Source organism: Falco cherrug, chromosome 19, assembly GCF_023634085.1.
Source record: "Falco cherrug isolate bFalChe1 chromosome 19, bFalChe1.pri, whole genome shotgun sequence".
NCBI lineage: Eukaryota > Metazoa > Chordata > Aves > Falconiformes > Falconidae > Falco > Falco cherrug.
Window position 1 is genome coordinate 2,806,957 of NC_073715.1, and position 20,048 is coordinate 2,827,004.

The window sequence follows — 20,048 nt, forward strand, 5'->3', positions numbered from 1 at the left end:
GTTTTGTCCAGTTTGTATGTAATACAGCCGCACCGGTGCCAGGCCCTTTGCGGTGTCGGTGCCTGCTGTGGGGCTTTGGTATTCCTTGACCAGACTGGTGGGGAGGGTACGTAGCTACTGGCCAGGCACTGTTTTGCTCTGCTGAGTTGCCCCGAGTCCTAAAGGTTCCGATTTCCCACAGGTGGGCTGACGTCCCCCCGTGGAGATGCCAACCTGCGAGGCGACGGGCACGTCTTGACCTTGCAGGTGCTGCATCAGCAGGGGCGCAGATGGCGTTTGCCCAGGCACCCATTTCCAGCCTGGTGTGTTCCTTCGCTGTTCAGGAGATGCCGGCAGCTCCTCCAGTCTCTTCTGCCGTCAGCACTGTTGGAGCCCCCTGCCTCCTCTTGTGAGCCCTGTATCCCAGTTTGCAGCCCTCAGGGCTCCAGAAGCCTCTTTTGGGTAGAGGCGCCTCTGGGCTGGCTTGCTGAGCGGAGCCCAGGGAACCCGTGATGCCTTCAGCTCGCCCCCAGACAGACGTGCCTTCTCTCGGGGTCTGGATTTCAGAGGTGCCTTTGGTGCCCTCTCTACGTTTACACGTTGTTGTCTCCAGGAGCCTGCTGGTGGGGACGCTGATCTAGATGGGCTTCTCATCCCTCGTGCGGAATTTGCAGCCGCTGCACATTTGTGTGGCAGCCACCTGGGCACGGGGGATGGCTGCAATGAGCTTGTTTCTCGGCCGGGGCATGGGGGCCTCCAGAGCCTGAAGAAGTCCACTGGAGATCACCAGAGCGCCAGGATCAGATACGGGAGGCTGTGTTTAGGGAAAAGACCTGCACGCACCAGCAGATTTTTCCTCTAGATTGGTGGTTAGCAAGGCGGAAAGAAGCCGCAGCGCTGGTCTGGCACCTCCCAAACGCCGAGGAGCGATGGCTCCTCCCTTGGCAGCTGCTTTCTCCCCCCACCCTTTTGCCTTGTATATAAGGCCCCCTCGGAGCAGCCTCGGCGCAGCACATCCCACTCCGGCGAGGCAGACAGCGAGCCGCACCTCCAGTCCCAGCACCTCTGCTCCAGGAGAGTGAACCAGAAGGCCGTCAGCATGGGTAAGAGATGCTCTGCAGCCTCCCGCAGCCCACAGCAGCTCCGAGCCTTGTGGCTCCATCCTGGACCGGGCTGCAGCCACTGCCTGGGGGCTGCGGACATCCCCCCTTGGACCCGAGTCCCCGCTGGGGACTGGCAGGTCTGTTCCGCTGCAGGGAGGAGAGGGGTGGCACTGGAGTGTGGCACCTTGTCCGGCTGGGGCCGAAGGTTCTCTCTGTTCTGGGACGGCCCTGGTGGCGCTTCAGGGAGGATTCCTCTCCTGGGTCGGGGGGTCGTCAGTGCCATAAGCGGAGCAGGGGCCGGTCACAGAGGTCCCCGTTGAGAGCTGGGGTGGGAGAAGGTCCCTTGGGTGGGACAGAGGCTTCCGAGTAGGCACTGTCTGGGACGTGGACGTTTCTCATTTTATTCTTCTCCCCAACCCAGACAGATGCAGAGCTCAGTGCTACGAGTACCCCACCTGCCCGGAGGCTGTGAAAGGCAAGTCCTCTCGAGCGTGTCGTGCAGCGGGTGGTGTTTGGGAGAGAGCTCCCTGTTAGTGGAGACCCCCGTGAACGTGTGCCGAGTCCCCTCCCCCAAAGGGGCAGGACGGTACCTCCGTGGAGATCTTCTCCGCTGTGGTTGTTCTCGTGCCTCTGGGTCGGTAACGGAGCCAGGGTTGGGCAGTTGTCAGTGCGCAAGGAGGAAGGGATGGAATAGCTGCAGGTCGTTGCGTTCAGCTGCCTGTAGGAAGGTCTTGGCATCCAGAAAAGTGAGTTCAGTCTTCTCTGAGGGTCTGCTGAAGCTTTTCTTTTCCCGCCTGGCTGGTTCACGGCGTGCTTTAACACAAGCTTTCCTTCTACACAGCTCCTAGAGAGGAGGTTGCCTACGTGACCTGCACCTACAGGGAAACCTGCGTGGAGCAGCCTGACTTCCTGGCCACCATTGACCTCAACCCCAGATCTCCCTGTTACTGCCAGGTACCCGTGTCCCTGCAGCGCTTGCCTGGGATGGTGCCCAGCTGCTGGCTCTGTGCTTCATGGTGCCTCGGCATTCGGGACCTTTCCTCCTTTTTGCTTGGGACTCCAGGTTGCTTGATAGCCACCCTGGGATGCCAGGCGTCTCTCTATGCCTGGCACCTTCTTGTCTTGGGCATTTTTCTCTCCTGTCCACCGTTCCCTCCTGCTGCCTGGTCATGCCCTGCCAAGACCCATCTGGGAAACCCCTGGTGAGTTCTGTCACAGCAGGTCTCTCTCTTGCTTCTCCGCGGTTGTACGTGTGAGAGAGGGCTGTTGTCTGCCTGCAAACTCACCTTCCTGCTGTCTTTGCGCTGTCCTGTGTGTGCCTGGCTGCGGTTGAGTCGTCTCCGTCTCGGTGTCCTGGGGACAGGTTGGCTCTGACTCACTTCCCAACTCACTTCCCGAGAGTCTTGGTGCTGCTAGTGAGCTCCTGAGCACGTGCTCTGGATCAGCCTGTGGGTGGCTGCTCGGCATGGGGAACGGTCTCCTCTCAGCGGCACGCCGTGCCCTAACGCGGAGCAGCGGCCAGTGCACGGAGCAGTGTTCTCGTCCCGGAGCTCTGCAGGCAGTGCCAGGCGCGCAGGTGGAGGCTGCCAAGCCAGAAGCATCTGCCAGCGTGAGGGTCCCCGTTTCTCCCTGCCTCCCTGTGCGAACCCTAACTCTGCCTTGGCTGCCTAGGTGATCCACCGCCTGCCCATGCCCAACCTCAAAGACGAGCTGCATTCCTCGGGGTGGAGCGCTGGCTGCGCCTGCTTTGACACTGCCACACCGAGGAGGAACAAGCTGATTCTTCCCTGTTTGATTTCCTCCCGCATTTACGTGGTGGATGTGGGTTCCCAGTGCCGGGCTCCCAAGCTGTGTAAGGTATGCCTCAGGTGACGCAAGGACAAGTTTCTGGGAAGGAGTTGGGAACTGGTGCTTCTGGGATAATACACAGGGAAGAAGGGTTCTGTCTTCATTTCCTCTTCCACCCCGATTTTAGGGAGCTGGGTCACGTTTTGCGCTCGGCTCTCTCCTTTCCAGACCAAGGAAGGCTCTGCTCATCCTTGCGTCCCTCTCTCTCCGCCTGTTGCGTTCAGAGAGCCTAATCGTGGGCAGTCACGCCCCGCACCACACCTGCCGCCCCAGCAGTGCGGTGGACAGACAGGCTGTGATGGGTTCGGTGTTGCTGCATTCTCCTCTGCGCAGAGGGGCAGCTCAGGGGCTTCTGTGCTCCTCTGCAAGGAGGAGCAGCCCCTGGCAAGTGGGAGTCCTTGGAACGAAAGCTCCCGCAAGCATCGGAGGTTTGCAGGAGTCTCTGGTGGCCAAAGGCTCTGCCAGGGAGCGTGAAATGAGCCGAGCAGTCGCCGGCTGAGGTGTGTGTGTCTCTGTGACCTTTTATCAGATGATTGAGCCAGTGGATGTCTTCTGGAAGTGCAACAAGGGATACCTCAGCGTAGTGCACAGCCTGCCTAATGGTGACATCCTGATTGCCAACATGGGAGACCCAGCTGGCAACGGGAAAGGTACTTTGCCCGGCGATGACTCCACAAGGAAACGGGCTGCTTTGGAAGCGGAGTACGCGATTGATCGTGCGTCCCCTTTTTGCGCCCCAGGTGGATTCATTGTGCTGGATGGAGAGACCTTTGAGCTGAAGGGGAACTGGGAGAATGAGTGTGAAGCCCCCCCGACTGGATACGACTTCTGGTACCAGCCGCGCCACAACGTTCTCATCAGCTCTGCCGGACTGGTCCCAAAACGCGCGGGACGCGGGTTTAATCCTGACGACTTGAAGAAAGGTGAGGGAATGCGGATGCAAGTGCTGAGCCAGAGCTCAGCGGGGTGGTGGGAGGCTGCCGGGGCCGTCAGCGCGAGAGCCGGAGCTGGAGAGGGGGGACAGGCAGACGTCCCCACGAACGGCCCGTCCTAGAGGCACGGCTGCAGGACGTGCAGCGCCTGTCCTTACCCCAGGCTGGTCCCTGCCCTCTCCCGCTGCTCCCTCAAGCGCGGCGGCTTCTCTGCAGGCTCTGGCTGGTCACTGCCGGGGCTGTCCCCGAGTGCGAGCATTTGGGGAGGGATTAGTCTCCACAGGTGGCCCCTCATCTTCTGACGTGGTCTTCCTCTTCCGCAGGGGTCTTTGGGCGCCGCTCTGAACGTGTGGAACTTGTCCTGCCACACCCTCACCCAGTGCTTCGACCTGGGGGAGGACTCTCTGCCCCTGAGCGTGAAGTTCCTCCACAACCCCGATGCTGCCGAGGGATACGTCAGCTGTGCCCTGAGCGGCATTGTCTACCGCTTCTACAAGTGCGAGGCAAGTGTTCTGCCAGCAGCCGGGGAGACCCGGCCGTGGGGAGCTTCAGGGCGACTGGGAAAGGCACCGAAGAAACGCGGGGTGGCGGGGAGAAAGGAGGAGGCGTGTGGAGAGGGCAGCGTGCGGAGCCAGCTCCGGACCCTTAGGCTGGGGGATTCATCTGAGCGAGGAGGCTCAGCCTTGCTGCTGCTGTTGGCCGGTGCCGCCCCAGCCGTGCCTGCTCGCCGTAGCTGGGCGCAGCGGCAGCTTTCCTCCGGCAGCTTTGCCGGCTGCGCAGGCGTGCGAGTGCCGGGCAGCGCTCTCGCCTGAGCAGCCTGGAGCACTTACAGTGCTGTGCCCATATTCCTTGTGCAGAGAGACAAATGGGCCGTAGAGGAGGTGATTCGGATACCGGCCAAGGACGTGACAGGATGGATTATGCCCAAGATGCCAGGTCTGTGTGCCCCGAGGGGTGTTTATTTTTTTTATATATTCCCTCCTGTAGCACTGTGTCGTGCAGCCCGGCAGAGACCCCTCACTGACCCGCGGCGCTGTGCCGCGCAAAGATGGCAGAAGGCTTGTCGGAGGGGGCAGGGGCTGTGCGCACCCCGAGGAGGCACCGCTGCCCCAGCTGCAGCCTGCGCGCTCGGGCGGCTCTCGTGCACCATAGGCACGACGTCCAGGGTGGCAGGGAGAGGCGCGTTCTCTGTGGGCGCTGCCTTCTCTGGAGCTTTTTGTTTGTGTGCCCTAGCCTTCACGGTGGACCTCGTCATCTCGACGGATGACAAGTACCTGTACCTCAGCAACTGGCTGCACGGAGACATCCGCCAGTATGAGCTCTCCAAGACCTGCAAGCCCAGGCTGGTGGGGCAGGTAAGGCGGGAGCAGAAGGGCTGGCACCGCTGCGTTCCTTAGGAGGGTCTGGCGGTGGCCGCGTGACAAGGCCACGTGTCTCCCCCTGCCTCGCTTCCAGGTGTTTGTGGGAGGCAGCATCCTCAGAGGGGGACCCGTCACCGTGTGCAGAGACGAAGAGCTGAAGTGCCAGCCGGACCCCTTGGTGGTCAAGGTGAGCTCCGTGGCCTCTTTGCCCTCTGGTGTCCTTTGCGCTTGGGCTCTGCTCGGCAAATTCCCTGCCCGCGGGCTCTGGGGCAGGTCTCCGCTGCAGCGGCCCGTGTGCCCGCAGCTGCTGGCCGCTTGCCTGCGCTGGCAGGGGAGGCAGCCGCTCTGCTCCGCTGCGGCCCGCTCCCTGCTCCGGCTTGTGCTTGGCTGCTGCGGGAAAAGCCAGTAACGCCAGGGCTGTCTGTTGTGCCTGCAGTGCAAGAGAGTGTACGGCGGCCCCAGTAAAATGCAGCTCAGCGTGGACGGCAAGAGGCTGTACGTCACCAACTCCTTCTACAGCACGTGGGACAAGCAGTTCTACCCGAACTTGGTCAGGTGAGAAGCGCTGGGCAGGCGCGAGGCCTCTTTTGCACGGCCCCTGCGTTCCAAAGGGGAAAGGCGCCTCGCTGGGGGGGCTCTGAGGGACACCTCTGTGACTGCAGGGGACGGGGCCTCCTAACGTGGTCCCCGCAGCTTCCTCGGGCGGGATCTCACGTGCGCCTGACCCCGGCGCCCCTGGCCGAGCGAGGTGCAGCTGCTGCCTGTGTGGAGCCGCAGTGCCCGGCCTGTGCTCGGGAGAGCCCGGGAGCGCTCCAGCCGGGAAGGCGGAGAGGATCCGCCCGTGGAGCCCCGGCAGCCAGGCCAGGCCGCTCTGGCAGCGCCTCCCCAGGTGTCCCCCCCAGAGGTTTTGGTCTGGCAGAGCGGGCGATGGTCTCTCTCCAGCGCAGAGCCAAGCTCCAGCCCGCCTGCCACGTCATTCCCGGCGGTTCGCCCGCGTCCATCGAGCATTCAGGGAAAAGATGTGAGCGCGGGCGTGTGGCCCCGCTGGAAGGGAGCCTCCGCGCCCTCCTCCCTGCGGAAGAGCAGATGTGAAGGAGCCGGCCTCCTCCTCCATACGGAACGGGGAGGTGCGGGCAGGAGCCCCGGAACAGGGCCCTGGCTTGCTTGCCTGTGACCGCTGCGCTCTTGTTCCCTCGCAGGGAAGGCTCCGTCATGCTGCAGATTGACGTGGACACTGAGAAGGGCGGCCTGTGCGTGAACAAGAACTTCCTGGTGGATTTTGGGAAGGAACTCAACGGGCCTTGCCTTGCCCATGACATCCGCTTCGCTTCCGGAGACTCCACCTCCGATATCTTGGCCTAGGCGCCCTGCGACAGGCTCCCCTCCTCCCTCTCTCTTCTGTGGTGCAGCCGTCAGGGAGCAGCGTAGGATCGTTGGGTTCGGGGGGTCCCCACGCCTTGCTGGAGTCTGGGTTTCTGCTGACAGGAGCTGCGGGAGCTCCGCGTCACCGCGCGGGGCTGGGTCAGGCAGAGCAGTGCACGGAGGCACAGGGCACGTGGTCAGCGCTGTTCCCAGTGCCGAGCGGTCCCCGGCCCGAGGCGCGGAGCAGAGCCGGGGCAGCTGCTGCGGTACGGAGCTGTGCAGCGTGCGGTGCCTCAGAAGGAGGGGAAGCACCCACTTTGTCGGCGTTACTGTTCTTCAGCCAGGTCGTTCCTGGACACTCTTCCTGCGGCACGAGAGCCACCTGGCTGGCTTCTCGGTGCTGGGGCCGCTCCGCGTCATCCCTCCAGGGCTGTCACGCGCTTGGGTTTGGAAAGAAGTGCCTGCTTCCTGACACCGGTTTGCTCCTGTCTTCTGCTTTAAACATGAATAAAATTGTCCTTCGCATCAGCTACATCTTCATGCGTCTTGTTTCACCAAAGCCTTTCCAATTTATTTCAGGGGAAAATGCCAGCAGTAGTTAATGATAAGATCAGGGTTTTGAAGATCCCTGAGAAGGGCACTGGTTTTGCAAGAGTGCCAGTTCGTCTTCCTGGAAGTCTCCAGTCGTGGCCGTCTTTGCTTGTTCTTCTCTCGTGTTCATTCTTGCAGGGACATGTTTCATAGGGCAACTTGCCAACCATTTGTTTTTTCTGCCACAAATGAACATCCCTTGTCAAAGTAACGTAGTGTTGTGATCGCCCAAGCCAACCGTTTGGTTTTAGTAGGGCTTGCTTTACCACGCATGAAGGTCTGAAAGAATACTTTTAGTAGCCACTCCAGTGAAATCCCTTGTGTTAAGTGGCTGGCACACTGCTGGAGAGAAGATTGCTTTCAGCTTGCTCAGTTCACATGGACAGCAGAGTCGTAACTCAGTTGAGAAAGGAAAGTTAGTGTTTTCACCCAAAGGACCTACAAAGTGACCTCAGTCCTTAAAAGTTCTTATTTGGCTGTTCTCTTTCACTGTTGTTTCACAAAAGCAAGATGTAGTTACCGGAGCTGTAAATCATCCTCCTGTTTATCGTGTGCTGCGTGAGAAGCCAAATCGCAGTCACACGGTGTAAGCCCGTGTGCTACACGGGACAGCGACCGCCGTCCTCCAAGACCTGCTGCACACCCACGTGGCTTCACATGAACCCCACTCACCTTGAGCATCTTCACAAGGGTGCACTTTGCAGCCAAAGCCATAATTGGCTTGGAGTTTGCAAAAATTAGAATGTAAAGAGGATCCTTCTAGCTGTTAGCCTGTTATGTGTTTACCTTGGAAGAATACAAACTCATTTACTTCCTTCACGGTTCTCTTGGGCAAACACGTTGCTACGCCTGTTGTGCACCCTGGGGTGCTGCTGTTCAGCATCACGATCGCTTGAGCGTGGCACCGCGGTCTGGCCCCCAGCGTGCCTCGATGGAGGGTCTCCTCGGGGGCGTCCCTGCTGGTGAGGTGGATTTGGAAGGTGCCCGCTCTCGCCGCCCCGCAGACCCTCCACAGCGGGTGTCTCGGCAGAGGTGCTGCCGCCTCTCCACGGGTGGGAGGGCGACCCCGGCCCACAGGCACCCATCCCTGGCGCTCCCACCGCCCGCCCTGACTTGCAGGTGGCCGCGCAGCGAGGTGAGGGCTCGGCCGGGGCTCAGGGCTGCGTGGGGCCGTGAAGGTCAAGGGGCAGCGCTGCAGCGGTGACCCAGACCCTCGACCCACCGCCAGGCCCTGCTCTGCCCCCGCCGTGTCTCTGCCACTAGCAGCCAGCTCGTCCACCCCCCCAAGGGCTGTCCCGGGTCCTTGGGGCCCAATAGCCGCGTTCCAGGGAGCGGGGGCCGTTCCACGTGCTTGCACGTGAGTTATCCCGGGAACGTGGGATGCGGTGTGGCTGCGGCGGCCGCATGCACCTGGTGTGGGGAGGCGGTGAGTTGGGGTGGCTGGCCTTGGCTGCTCCGACTGTTCCCTCCAGCGGTTCTTGGGAGGACGTGCTTCTCCCTGGCACCAGCACCCTCAAGCCCTTTGCAGCTTCCAAGAGGTCGCAGAAGTGCTTTGTGCTGGGGCACCAGCTCAGAGGGAGGGTGGCACGTGATGAGGAGCTGAGAGCATCCTTAGGCTGCGCTGCTCATTAATGCACCCAGTTAAGACGAGACTTGTAGCTACAGGACTGGGAACCGGCGTCCTGACAAAACCTGTTGGCGGTGCAGCCGTTACGAGTGCTCCGTTCTGCCCACTCCGTTCTGCCCCAGGTCTTCTTTTCAGATGAGCCTTCAGTTTTCCCTCTCCTTCTGGATAGCAACAGAGGCAAGAATTAATCCCAGCCTATATTAACTCTTAGCAGCAGAAGACCCCCACATTTGATCTCCTCCCCTCTAGGCTGCAACAGATGGATACTGCGATCTCCTAACCCTCCTGCGTGCTTTTTGCTGTGCTTTTGCAGCATTTGCTCATTTCAGCGTTTGGAAGCTGGGCTCAATATGTGGAAGTTGTGCTGAGCATGAATGTGACCTTTCTTTGCCTTAAGGGAGTTGCCGGGGAGATAAGGATGCAAACGTAACTTTCTGGTTGTTTCTTAAAGTATTTTGCATAGGAAGCATGGCTATTGCAGAGAGTGGAAAAGGGTATCGATTAGGTTGTTTCACCATAGATAAAAATACTCTGTTCTGCGATAGAAGAGCAAACCACTGACACATATTCTGCCTTCACGTTCCTAGTAGGATGAATAGAGACTGACCAGAAACTCATCCAGGGGAGCGTAAATGAGTCCTCGGAGCGTAACCTGAAATGTTTAGTTAAACTGCTCTGCTCGGCGTTTGTATTCCCAGTCTGCATTTCCTTCTCCATCAGCGGAGGAAAGTCAACCGTTCTGGGTTTTATTTCATTTGTGTAAGCCTGGGGTCGGATCTGCAGTGCTCGCAGGGACCTTTCAGGGAAGGTGCTAATGCCTGTCTTTAGGCAGAGGCCTGGGAGAGGAGAAAGAGCAGGTCCTGCTCGTCCGTCCTCCCCAGCTGCGTGGGGCTGCCACTCCTCCTGCACTCCTCTTGTGCCAGATGGAGCGATTGTGCGGCTGCGGGAGAAGGAGCTGATCCGGCAGAAAACCGCGCTGCCAGACAAGTGACTCACCTGCACACTCAGGGCCCTTTGGTGGCCGCCTGAAGCCACTTGTCATTCCACGGTGTCTGAAATGACAACCTAAGGACGTGGCTTTTGGATGGGTTTGTGCAGTCGTAGCTGTGGGCTGTGCTGGGGAGGGGGCTGGCGCTGCTGCCGTGCTTGTGGCCAGACCTTCCTGCCCCCTCCCCAGTGAGTCCCACAGCAGCAGCAACCGCCGCGTTTGGAGGGGAAGGGGTGGCCGGCCCCGCGGTGGGGCGAAGGCGGAGAGGCGCCTCGAGGGAGAAGCGCTGACGTTGCCTCCAGCCAACCTTGCAGGCAGCACGTGGACGTGTGTTGTGATGCAACGTGAGTCGGGAAGCGAACGCCTTCCCTGGGGAAGGCGGGGAAGGTTGGAGAGTGCTCCTGTCGTCGGGGGAGTTCTTGCCTGGGCATCCAGAGCAGACTTGGTGTTCTTGGTGTGGCAGGGTCTTCTCCTGACGCGTTTGTGTGCTGTGCCAGCCTGCGCCAGATTGCGCCACCTGGTCTTGCCCATTATCAAAATTACAGCGTGTTCTTCCCTATCAGGGTTGGGAGAGACGGTCGGGAGGAGGGGAGCAGTTGCCGCCTCCGTGTGGGCTGTCCAGTGAAGCCCCTGATTGCTCCTCCATGTCACGGCTTCCCATCCGTGCCTGCCACAGGGAGCTGTTCCTGGGCCGAGAGCAGACCGCACCGACTGCGTTCGCTGCTAACCATCGCTTGCTTGCTCGTCGGTGTTGCTGAGCCTGCTCTTATCCTTCCTACTATCAGTTTTAATGAGAAAACTCTACACCCCGCAGCTTGGTTTTGCGAGGGATGCCAAAGACGTCACCGAGGAAAGCCAAATAGGATGACCAGCGCACTTTGTTAATGAGCGGAAGACTAATGAAGTTTTTAATTAGCAGGTGTGCAGGGGTGAGAAGAAGGTGCAGTGAGACATGCACATCGTGACAGCAGAAGCATTGCGCTAAAGGCACCAGCTGCGCGCTTGAAGTTGCCCCTGATGGAGCAGGAGCTTTTTGTGCTTCGCTGGCCCGGGTCGTGCTTCCCACCAGCCGGGCAGACCAGGGCGGCAGCACCTCGGGGACGCTGCCTGAACCTCTCTGTTGGGTTTGGTTGGAGAAGGATGGGCAGCTGTGCCCAGCTCAGAGCAGTGGTGAGCAGAGAGGAGGGAGACACCGTGTAGAGCTGCTCCAAGCTGTGGAGCTGCTCCTGGACCGAGGGCTTGCTGCCATGGTGTTAGGCAAACGCCAGGCAGCCCCTCATTCCTGCAGGATCCCTGCTGGCCGCTCAGCCTCCAGCTCAGCTCAGGCTAGTGCGCGCTGTGGTCTGCTCTGCCTTTGGCCTGCCTCAGCTGCTGGACTTACAGGTCTCGTTGCTGGACCAGAGCTGCCGCTGCATCCTCCCGTCAGGCCTGGGTGTCCTTTGGTGAGCAGCATCCCCTGGTCCGTGTTCCCTGGAGCCTACGCTGAGGCCGTGCACCCTGTCAGCCTGGAAAATGAAGTGTCCGCTCTTTGTGGAATAAGTGAGCACCAGCCTGCATCAAAGGCTCCCATTATTCTCCTTTTCTGCTGCCTGAAACAAGGCCTTTGGCCAGCTGGTCCCACCTGCCTCTGGGCAGTGCGCGAGCGCTGGGCGCTGGTGCCAGGCTGCTCCCGTGTCTGCCTGTTGCACGTTAAAAGCGCTGTTCTGGAAGCAGAGCGCCATTAATTACAGCCCTAGTGAGACAGGCTATCGCTTCTGATGAGGATCTCCTGAGGGCTGCTTTAATGGCGCTGTCAGATGTGTCTGCATTCCTATGTGGAGCAATTACGTACCCCGTGTAATTTGCCCACTGGTTGAGGCGTTCTTCCACAAGATACGATACTCATTCACGTTCCATGGCACTTGGTGTTTTCTTCCTGCTTTAGTTTGGCAGCTGGTGGCAGCCAGGGTGCTGGTGGTCTCAGGAGGGGACCCTTCTTCCAAAATTCTTCTCTGCAGCACCTCAGGCCCTTTAGGAGAGATCTCTGCTCTTCCCAGGGGTGTTTTGTGGCAGTTTTGTCCAGTTTGTATGTAATACAGCCACACCGGTGCCAGGCCCTTTGCGGTGTCGGTGCCTGCTGTGGGGCTTTGGTATTCCTTGACCAGACTGGTGGGGAGGGTACGTAGCTACTGGCCAGGCACTGTTTTGCTCTGCTGAGTTGCCCCGAGTCCTAAAGGTTCCGATTTCCCACAGGTGGGCTGACGTCCCCCCGTGGAGATGCCAACCTGAGAGGCGACGGGCACGTCTTGACCTTGCAGGTGCTGCATCAGCAGGGGCGCAGATGGCGTTTGCCCAGGCACCCATTTCCAGCCTGGTGTGTTCCTTCGCTGTTCAGGAGATGCCGGCAGCTCCTCCAGTCTCTTCTGCCGTCAGCACTGTTGGAGCCCCCTGCCTCCTCTTGTGAGCCCTGTATCCCAGTTTGCAGCCCTCAGGGCTCCAGAAGCCTCTTTTGGGTAGAGGCGCCTCTGGGCTGGCTTGCTGAGCGGAGCCCAGGGAACCCGTGATGCCTTCAGCTCGCCCCCAGACAGACGTGCCTTCTCTCGGGGTCTGGATTTCAGAGGTGCCTTTGGTGCCCTCTCTACGTTTACACGTTGTTGTCTCCAGGAGCCTGCTGGTGGGGACGCTGATCTAGATGGGCTTCTCATCCCTCGTGCGGAATTTGCAGCCGCTGCACATTTGTGTGGCAGCCACCTGGGCACGGGGGATGGCTGCAATGAGCTTGTTTCTCGGCCGGGGCATGGGGGCCTCCAGAGCCTGAAGAAGTCCACTGGAGATCACCAGAGCGCCAGGATCAGATACAGGAGGCTGTGTTTAGGGAAAAGACCTGCACGCACCAGCAGATTTTTCCTCTAGATTGGTGGTTAGCAAGGCGGAAAGAAGCCGCAGCGCTGGTCTGGCACCTCCCAAACGCCGAGGAGCGATGGCTCCTCCCTTGGCAGCTGCTTTCTCCCCCCACCCTTTTGCCTTGTATATAAGGCCCCCTCGGAGCAGCCTCGGCACAGCACATCCCACTCCGGCGAGGCAGACAGCGAGCCGCACCTCCAGTCCCAGCACCTCTGCTCCAGGAGAGTGAACATGAAGGGCATCCGCATGGGTAAGAGATGCTCTGCAGCCTCCCGCAGCCCACAGCAGCTCCGAGCCTTGTGGCTCCATCCTGGACCGGGCTGCAGCCACTGCCTGGGGGCTGCGGACATCCCCCCTTGGACCCGAGTCCCCGCTGGGGACTGGCAGGTCTGTTCCGCTGCAGGGAGGAGAGGGGTGGCACTGGAGTGTGGCACCTTGTCCGGCTGGGGCCGAAGGTTCTCTCTGTTCTGGGACGGCCCTGGTGGCGCTTCAGGGAGGATTCCTCTCCTGGGTCGGGGGGTCGTCAGTGCCATAAGCGGAGCAGGGGCCGGTCACAGAGGTCCCCGTTGAGAGCTGGGGTGGGAGAAGGTCCCTTGGGTGGGACAGAGGCTTCCGAGTAGGCACCGTCTGGGACGTGGACGTTTCTCATTTTATTCTTCTCCCCAACCCAGACAGATGCAGAGCTCAGTGCTACGAGTACCCCACCTGCCCGGAGGCTGTGAAAGGCAAGTCCTCTCGAGCGTGTCGTGCAGCGGGTGGTGTTTGGGAGAGAGCTCCCTGTTAGTGGAGACCCCCGTGAACGTGTGCCGAGTCCCCTCCCCCAAAGGGGCAGGACGGTACCTCCGTGGAGATCTTCTCCGCTGTGGTTGTTCTCGTGCCTCTGGGTCGGTAACGGAGCCAGGGTTGGGCAGTTGTCAGTGCGCAAGGAGGAAGGGATGGAATAGCTGCAGGTCGTTGCGTTCAGCTGCCTGTAGGAAGGTCTTGGCATCCAGAAAAGTGAGTTCAGTCTTCTCTGAGGGTCTGCTGAAGCTTTTCTTTTCCCGCCTGGCTGGTTCACGGCGTGCTTTAACACAAGCTTTCCTTCTACGCAGCTCCTAGAGAGGAGGTTGCCTACGTGACCTGCACCTACAGGGAAACCTGCGTGGAGCAGCCTGACTTCCTGGCCACCATTGACCTCAACCCCAGATCTCCCTGTTACTGCCAGGTACCCGTGTCCCTGCAGCGCTTGCCTGGGATGGTGCCCAGCTGCTGGCTCTGTGCTTCATGGTGCCTCGGCATTCGGGACCTTTCCTCCTTTTTGCTTGGGACTCCAGGTTGCTTGATAGCCACCCTGGGATGCCAGGCGTCTCTCTATGCCTGGCACCTTCTTGTCTTGGGCATTTTTCTCTCCTGTCCACCGTTCCCTCCTGCTGCCTGGTCATGCCCTGCCAAGACCCATCTGGGAAACCCCTGGTGAGTTCTGTCACAACAGGTCTCTCTCTTGCTTCTCCGCGGTTGTACGTGTGAGAGAGGGCTGTTGTCTGCCTGCAAACTCACCTTCCTGCTGTCTTTGCGCTGTCCTGTGTGTGCCTGGCTGCGGTTGAGTCGTCTCCGGCTCGGTGTCCTGGGGACAGGTTGGCTCTGACTCACTTCCCAACTCACTTCCCGAGAGTCTTGGTGCTGCTAGTGAGCTCCTGAGCACGTGCTCTGGATCAGCCTGTGGGTGGCTGCTCGGCATGGGGAACGGTCTCCTCTCAGCGGCACGCCGTGCCCTAACGCGGAGCAGCGGCCAGTGCACGGAGCAGTGTTCTCGTCCCGGAGCTCTGCAGGCAGTGCCAGGCGCGCAGGTGGAGGCTGCCAAGCCAGAAGCATCTGCCAGCGTGAGGGTCCCCGTTTCTCCCTGCCTCCCTGTGCGAACCCTAACTCTGCCTTGGCTGCCTAGGTGATCCACCGCCTGCCCATGCCCAACCTCAAAGACGAGCTGCATTCCTCGGGGTGGAGCGCTGGCTGCGCCTGCTTTGACACTGCCACACCGAGGAGGAACAAGCTGATTCTTCCCTGTTTGATTTCCTCCCGCATTTACGTGGTGGATGTGGGTTCCCAGTGCCGGGCTCCCAAGCTGTGTAAGGTATGCCTCAGGTGACGCAAGGACAAGTTTCTGGGAAGGAGTTGGGAACTGGTGCTTCTGGGATAATACACAGGGAAGAAGGGTTCTGTCTTCATTTCCTCTTCCACCCCGATTTTAGGGAGCTGGGTCACGTTTTGCGCTCGGCTCTCTCCTTTCCAGACCAAGGAAGGCTCTGCTCATCCTTGCGTCCCTCTCTCTCCGCCTGTTGCGTTCAGAGAGCCTAATCGTGGGCAGTCACGCCCCGCACCACACCTGCCGCCCCAGCAGTGCGGTGGACAGACAGGCTGTGATGGGTTCGGTGTTGCTGCATTCTCCTCTGCGCAGAGGGGCAGCTCAGGGGCTTCTGTGCTCCTCTGCAAGGAGGAGCAGCCCCTGGCAAGTGGGAGTCCTTGGAACGAAAGCTCCCGCAAGCATCGGAGGTTTGCAGGAGTCTCTGGTGGCCAAAGGCTCTGCCAGGGAGCGTGAAATGAGCCGAGCAGTCGCCGGCTGAGGTGTGTGTGTCTCTGTGACCTTTTATCAGATGATTGAGCCAGTGGATGTCTTCTGGAAGTGCAACAAGGGATACCTCAGCGTAGTGCACAGCCTGCCTAATGGTGACATCCTGATTGCCAACATGGGAGACCCAGCTGGCAACGGGAAAGGTACTTTGCCCGGCGATGACTCCACAAGGAAACGGGCTGCTTTGGAAGCGGAGTACGCGATTGATCGTGCGTCCCCTTTTTGCGCCCCAGGTGGATTCATTGTGCTGGATGGAGAGACCTTTGAGCTGAAGGGGAACTGGGAGAATGAGTGTGAAGCCCCCCCGACTGGATACGACTTCTGGTACCAGCCGCGCCACAACGTTCTCATCAGCTCTGCCGGACTGGTCCCAAAACGCGCGGGACGCGGGTTTAATCCTGACGACTTGAAGAAAGGTGAGGGAATGCGGATGCAAGTGCTGAGCCAGAGCTCAGCGGGGTGGTGGGAGGCTGCCGGGGCCGTCAGCGCGAGAGCCGGAGCTGGAGAGGGGGGACAGGCAGACGTCCCCACGAACGGCCCGTCCTAGAGGCACGGCTGCAGGACGTGCAGCGCCTGTCCTTACCCCAGGCTGGTCCCTGCCCTCTCCCGCTGCTCCCTCAAGCGCGGCGGCTTCTCTGCAGGCTCTGGCTGGTCACTGCCGGGGCTGTCCCCGAGTGCGAGCATTTGGGGAGGGATTAGTCTCCACAGGTGGCCCCTCATCTTCTGACGTGGTCTTCCTTTTCCGCAGGGGTCTTTGGGCGCCGCCTGAACGTGTGGAACTTGTCCTGCCACACCCTCACCCAGTGCTTCGACCTGGGGGAGGACTCTCTGCCCCTGAGCGTGAAGTTCCTCCACAACCCCGATGCTGCCGAGGGATACGTCAGCTGTGCCCTGAGCGGCATTGTCTACCGCTTCTACAAGTGCGAGGCAAGTGTTCTGCCAGCAGCTGGGGAGACCCGGCCGTGGGGAGCTTCAGGGCGACTGGGAAAGGCACCGAAGAAACGCGGGGTGGCGGGGAGAAAGGAGGAGGCGTGTGGAGAGGGCAGTGTGCGGAGCCAGCTCCGGACCCTTAGGCTGGGGGATTCATCTGAGCGAGGAGGCTCAGCCTTGCTGCTGCTGTTGGCCGGTGCCGCCCCAGCCGTGCCTGCTCGCCGTAGCTGGGCGCAGCGGCAGCTTTCCTCCGGCAGCTTTGCCGGCTGCGCAGGCGTGCGAGTGCCGGGCAGCGCTCTCGCCTGAGCAGCCCGGATCGCTCACGGTGCGGTGCCCATGTTCCTTGTGCAGAGAGACAACTGGGCCGTAGAGGAGGTGATTCGGATACCAGCCAAGGACGTGACAGGATGGATTATGCCCAAGATGCCAGGTCTGTGTGCCCCGAGGGGTGTTTATATTTTCCCTCCCAGAGCGCTGTGTCGTGCAGCCCGGCAGAGACCCCTCACTGACCCGCGGCGCCGTGCCGCGCAAAGATGGCAGAAGGCTTGTCGGAGGGGGCAGGGGCTGCGCGCACCCCGAGGAGGCACCGCTGCCCCAGCTGCAGCCTGCGCGCTCGGGCGGCTCTCGTGCACCATAGGCACGACGTCCAGGGTGGCAGGGAGAGGCGCGTTCTCTGTGGGCGCTGCCTTCTCTGGAGCTTTTTGTTTGTGTGCCCTAGCCTTCACGGTGGACCTCGTCATCTCGACGGATGACAAGTACCTGTACCTCAGCAACTGGCTGCACGGAGACATCCGCCAGTATGAGCTCTCCAAGACCTGCAAGCCCAGGCTGGTGGGGCAGGTAAGGCGGGAGCGGAAGGGCTGGCACCGCTGCGTTCCTTAGGAGGGTCTGGCGGTGGCCACGTGACAAGGCCACGTGTCTCCCCCTGCCTCGCTTCCAGGTGTTTGTGGGAGGCAGCATCCTCAGAGGGGGACCCGTCACCGTGTGCAGAGACGAAGAGCTGAAGTGCCAGCCGGACCCCTTGGTGGTCAAGGTGAGCTCCGTGGCCTCTTTGCCCTCTGGTGTCCTTTGCGCTTGGGCTCTGCTCGGCAAATTCCCTGCCCGCGGGCTCTGGGGCAGGTCTCCGCTGCAGCGGCCCGTGTGCCCGCAGCTGCTGGCCGCTTGCCTGCGCTGGCAGGGGAGGCAGCCGCTCTGCTCCGCTGCGGCCCGCTCCCTGCTCCGGCTTGTGCTTGGCTGCTGCGGGAAAAGCCAGTAACGCCAGGGCTGTCTGTTGTGCCTGCAGTGCAAGAGAGTGTACGGCGGCCCCAGTAAAATGCAGCTCAGCGTGGACGGCAAGAGGCTGTACGTCACCAACTCCTTCTACAGCACGTGGGACAAGCAGTTCTACCCGAACTTGGTCAGGTGAGAAGCGCTGGGCAGGCGCGAGGCCTCTTTTGCACGGCCCCTGCGATCCAAAGGGGAAAGGCGCCTCGCTGGGGGGGCTCTGAGGACACCTCTGTGACTGCAGGGGACGGGGCCTCCTAACGTGGTCCCCGCAGCTTCCTCGGGCGGGATCTCACGTGCGCCTGACCCCGGCGCCCCTGGCCGAGCGAGGTGCAGCAGCCGCCTGCGTGGAGCCGCAGTGCCCGGCCTGTGCTCGGGAGAGCCCGGGAGCGCTCCAGCCGGGAAGGCGGAGAGGATCCGCCCGTGGAGCCCCGGCAGCCAGGCCAGGCCGCTCTGGCAGCGCCTCCCCAGGTGTCCCCCCCAGAGGTTTTGGTCTGGCAGAGCGGGCGATGGTCTCTCTCCAGCGCAGAGCCAAGCTCCAGCCCGCCTGCCACGTCATTCCCGGCGGTTCGCCCGCGTCCATCGAGCATTCAGGGAAAAGATGTGAGCGCGGGCGTGTGGCCCCGCTGGAAGGGAGCCTCCGCGCCCTCCTCCCTGCGGAAGAGCAGATGTGAAGGAGCCGGCCTCCTCCTCCATACGGAACGGGGAGGTGCGGGCAGGAGCCCCGGAACAGGGCCCTGGCTTGCTTGCCTGTGACCGCTGCGCTCTTGTTCCCTCGCAGGGAAGGCTCCGTCATGCTGCAGATTGACGTGGACACTGAGAAGGGCGGCCTGTGCGTGAACAAGAACTTCCTGGTGGATTTTGGGAAGGAACTCAACGGGCCTTGCCTTGCCCATGACATCCGCTTCGCTTCCGGAGACTCCACCTCCGATATCTTGGCCTAGGCGCCCTGCGACAGGCTCCCTCCTCCTCTCTCTTCTGTGGTGCAGCCGTCAGGGAGCAGCGTAGGATCGTTGGGTTCGGGGGTCCCCACGCCTTGCTGGAGTCTGGGTTTCTGCTGACAGGAGCTGCGGGAGCTCCGCGTCACCGCGCGGGGCTGGGTCAGGCAGAGCAGTGCACGGAGGCACAGGGCACGTGGTCAGCGCTGTTCCCAGTGCCGAGCGGTCCCCGGGCCCGAGGCGCGGAGCAGAGCCGGGGCAGCTGCTGCGGTACGGAGCTGTGCAGCGTGCGGTGCCTCAGAAGGAGGGGAAGCACCCACTTTGTCGGCGTTACTGTTCTTCAGCCAGGTCGTTCCTGGACACTCTTCCTGCGGCACGAGAGCCACCTGGCTGGCTTCTCGGTGCTGGGGCCGCTCCGCGTCATCCCTCCAGGGCTGTCACGCGCTTGGGTTTGGAAAGAAGTGCCTGCTTCCTGACACCGGTTTGCTCCTGTCTTCTGCTTTAAACATGAATAAAATTGTCCTTCGCATCAGCTACATCTTCATGCGTCTTGTTTCACCAAAGCCTTTCCAATTTATTTCAGGGGAAAATGCCAGCAGTAGTTAATGATAAGATCAGGGTTTTGAAGATCCCTGAGACAGGGCACTGGTTTTGCAAGAGTGCCAGTTCGTCTTCCTGGAAGTCTCCAGTCGTGGCCGTCTTTGCTTGTTCTTCTCTCGTGTTCATTCTTGCAGGGACATGTTTCATAGGGCAACTTGCCAACCATTTGTTTTTCTGCCACAAATGAACATCCCTTGTCAAAGTAACGTAGTGTTGTGATCGCCCAAGCCAACCGTTTGGTTTTAGTAGGGCTTGCTTTACCACGCATGAAGGTCTGAAAGAATACTTTTAGTAGACACTCCAGTGAAATCCCTTGTGTTAAGTGGCTGGCACACTGCTGGAGAGAAGATTGCTTTCAGCTTGCTCAGTTCACATGGACAGCAGAGTCGTAACTCAGTTGAGAAAGGAAAGTTAGTGTTTTCACCCAAAGGACCTACAAAGTGACCTCAGTCCTTAAAAGTTCTTATTTGGCTGTTCTCTTTCACTGTTGTTTCACAAAAGCAAGATGTAGTTACCGGAGCTGTAAATCATCCTCCTGTTTATCGTGTGCTGCGTGAGAAGCCAAATCGCAGTCACACGGTGTAAGCCCGTGTGCTACACGGGACAGCGACCGCCGTCCTCCAAGACCTGCTGCACACCCACGTGGCTTCACATGAACCCCACTCACCTTGAGCATCTTCACAAGGGTGCACTTTGCAGCCAAAGCCATAATTGGCTTGGAGTTTGCAAAAATTAGAATGTAAAGAGGATCCTTCTAGCTGTTAGCCTGTTATGTGTTTACCTTGGAAGAATACAAACTCATTTACTTCCTTCACGGTTCTCTTGGGCAAACACGTTGCTACGCCTGTTGTGCACCCTGGGGTGCTGCTGTTCAGCATCACGATCGCTTGAGCGTGGCACCGCGGTCTGGCCCCCAGCGTGCCTCGATGGAGGGTCTCCTCGGGGGCGTCCCTGCTGGTGAGGTGGATTTGGAAGGTGCCCGCTCTCGCCGCCCCGCAGACCCTCCACAGCGGGTGTCTCGGCAGAGGTGCTGCCGCC

At 60.4% G+C, this 20,048-nt stretch overlaps 2 protein-coding genes across 2 annotated transcripts; both read left to right on the forward strand.

The window, feature by feature from the left end:
* The first annotated feature begins 203 nt into the window (after positions 1-203).
* On the forward strand, positions 204-6,599 carry LOC129734232 (methanethiol oxidase-like). The gene is made up of 12 exons (XM_055696869.1): positions 204-1,082; positions 1,504-1,557; positions 1,924-2,036; positions 2,754-2,939; positions 3,460-3,580; positions 3,671-3,873; positions 4,186-4,369; positions 4,724-4,798; positions 5,096-5,217; positions 5,318-5,410; positions 5,660-5,778; positions 6,423-6,599. The coding sequence occupies exons 1-12, from the start codon at positions 1,079-1,081 to the stop codon at positions 6,583-6,585; spliced, it is 1,437 nt and encodes a 478-aa protein (XP_055552844.1). The 5' UTR covers positions 204-1,078; the 3' UTR covers positions 6,586-6,599.
* A 6,621-nt stretch (positions 6,600-13,220) lies between these two features.
* On the forward strand, positions 13,221-18,932 carry LOC129734227 (methanethiol oxidase-like). Its single transcript, XM_055696818.1, has 11 exons — positions 13,221-13,399; positions 13,766-13,878; positions 14,596-14,781; positions 15,302-15,422; positions 15,513-15,695; positions 16,028-16,210; positions 16,565-16,639; positions 16,928-17,049; positions 17,150-17,242; positions 17,492-17,610; positions 18,254-18,932. The coding sequence occupies exons 3-11, from the start codon at positions 14,614-14,616 to the stop codon at positions 18,414-18,416; spliced, it is 1,227 nt and encodes a 408-aa protein (XP_055552793.1). The 5' UTR covers positions 13,221-13,399; positions 13,766-13,878; positions 14,596-14,613; the 3' UTR covers positions 18,417-18,932.
* Positions 18,933-20,048: the final 1,116 nt, after the last annotated feature.

Coding starts and splice junctions, on each gene's coding strand:
- LOC129734232 (XM_055696869.1), top strand. Junction 2,037..2,753: donor GATCTCCCTGTTACTGCCAG/GTACCCGTGTCC, acceptor TTGGCTGCCTAG/GTGATCCACCGCCTGCCCAT. Junction 5,411..5,659: donor CGGACCCCTTGGTGGTCAAG/GTGAGCTCCGTG, acceptor TTGTGCCTGCAG/TGCAAGAGAGTGTACGGCGG.
- LOC129734227 (XM_055696818.1), top strand. CDS start 14,614: ATGCCCAACCTCAAAGACGAGCTGCATTCCTCGGGGTGGAGCGCTGGC. Junction 15,696..16,027: donor TCCTGACGACTTGAAGAAAG/GTGAGGGAATGC, acceptor CCTTTTCCGCAG/GGGTCTTTGGGCGCCGCCTG. Junction 16,640..16,927: donor GATTATGCCCAAGATGCCAG/GTCTGTGTGCCC, acceptor TGTGTGCCCTAG/CCTTCACGGTGGACCTCGTC.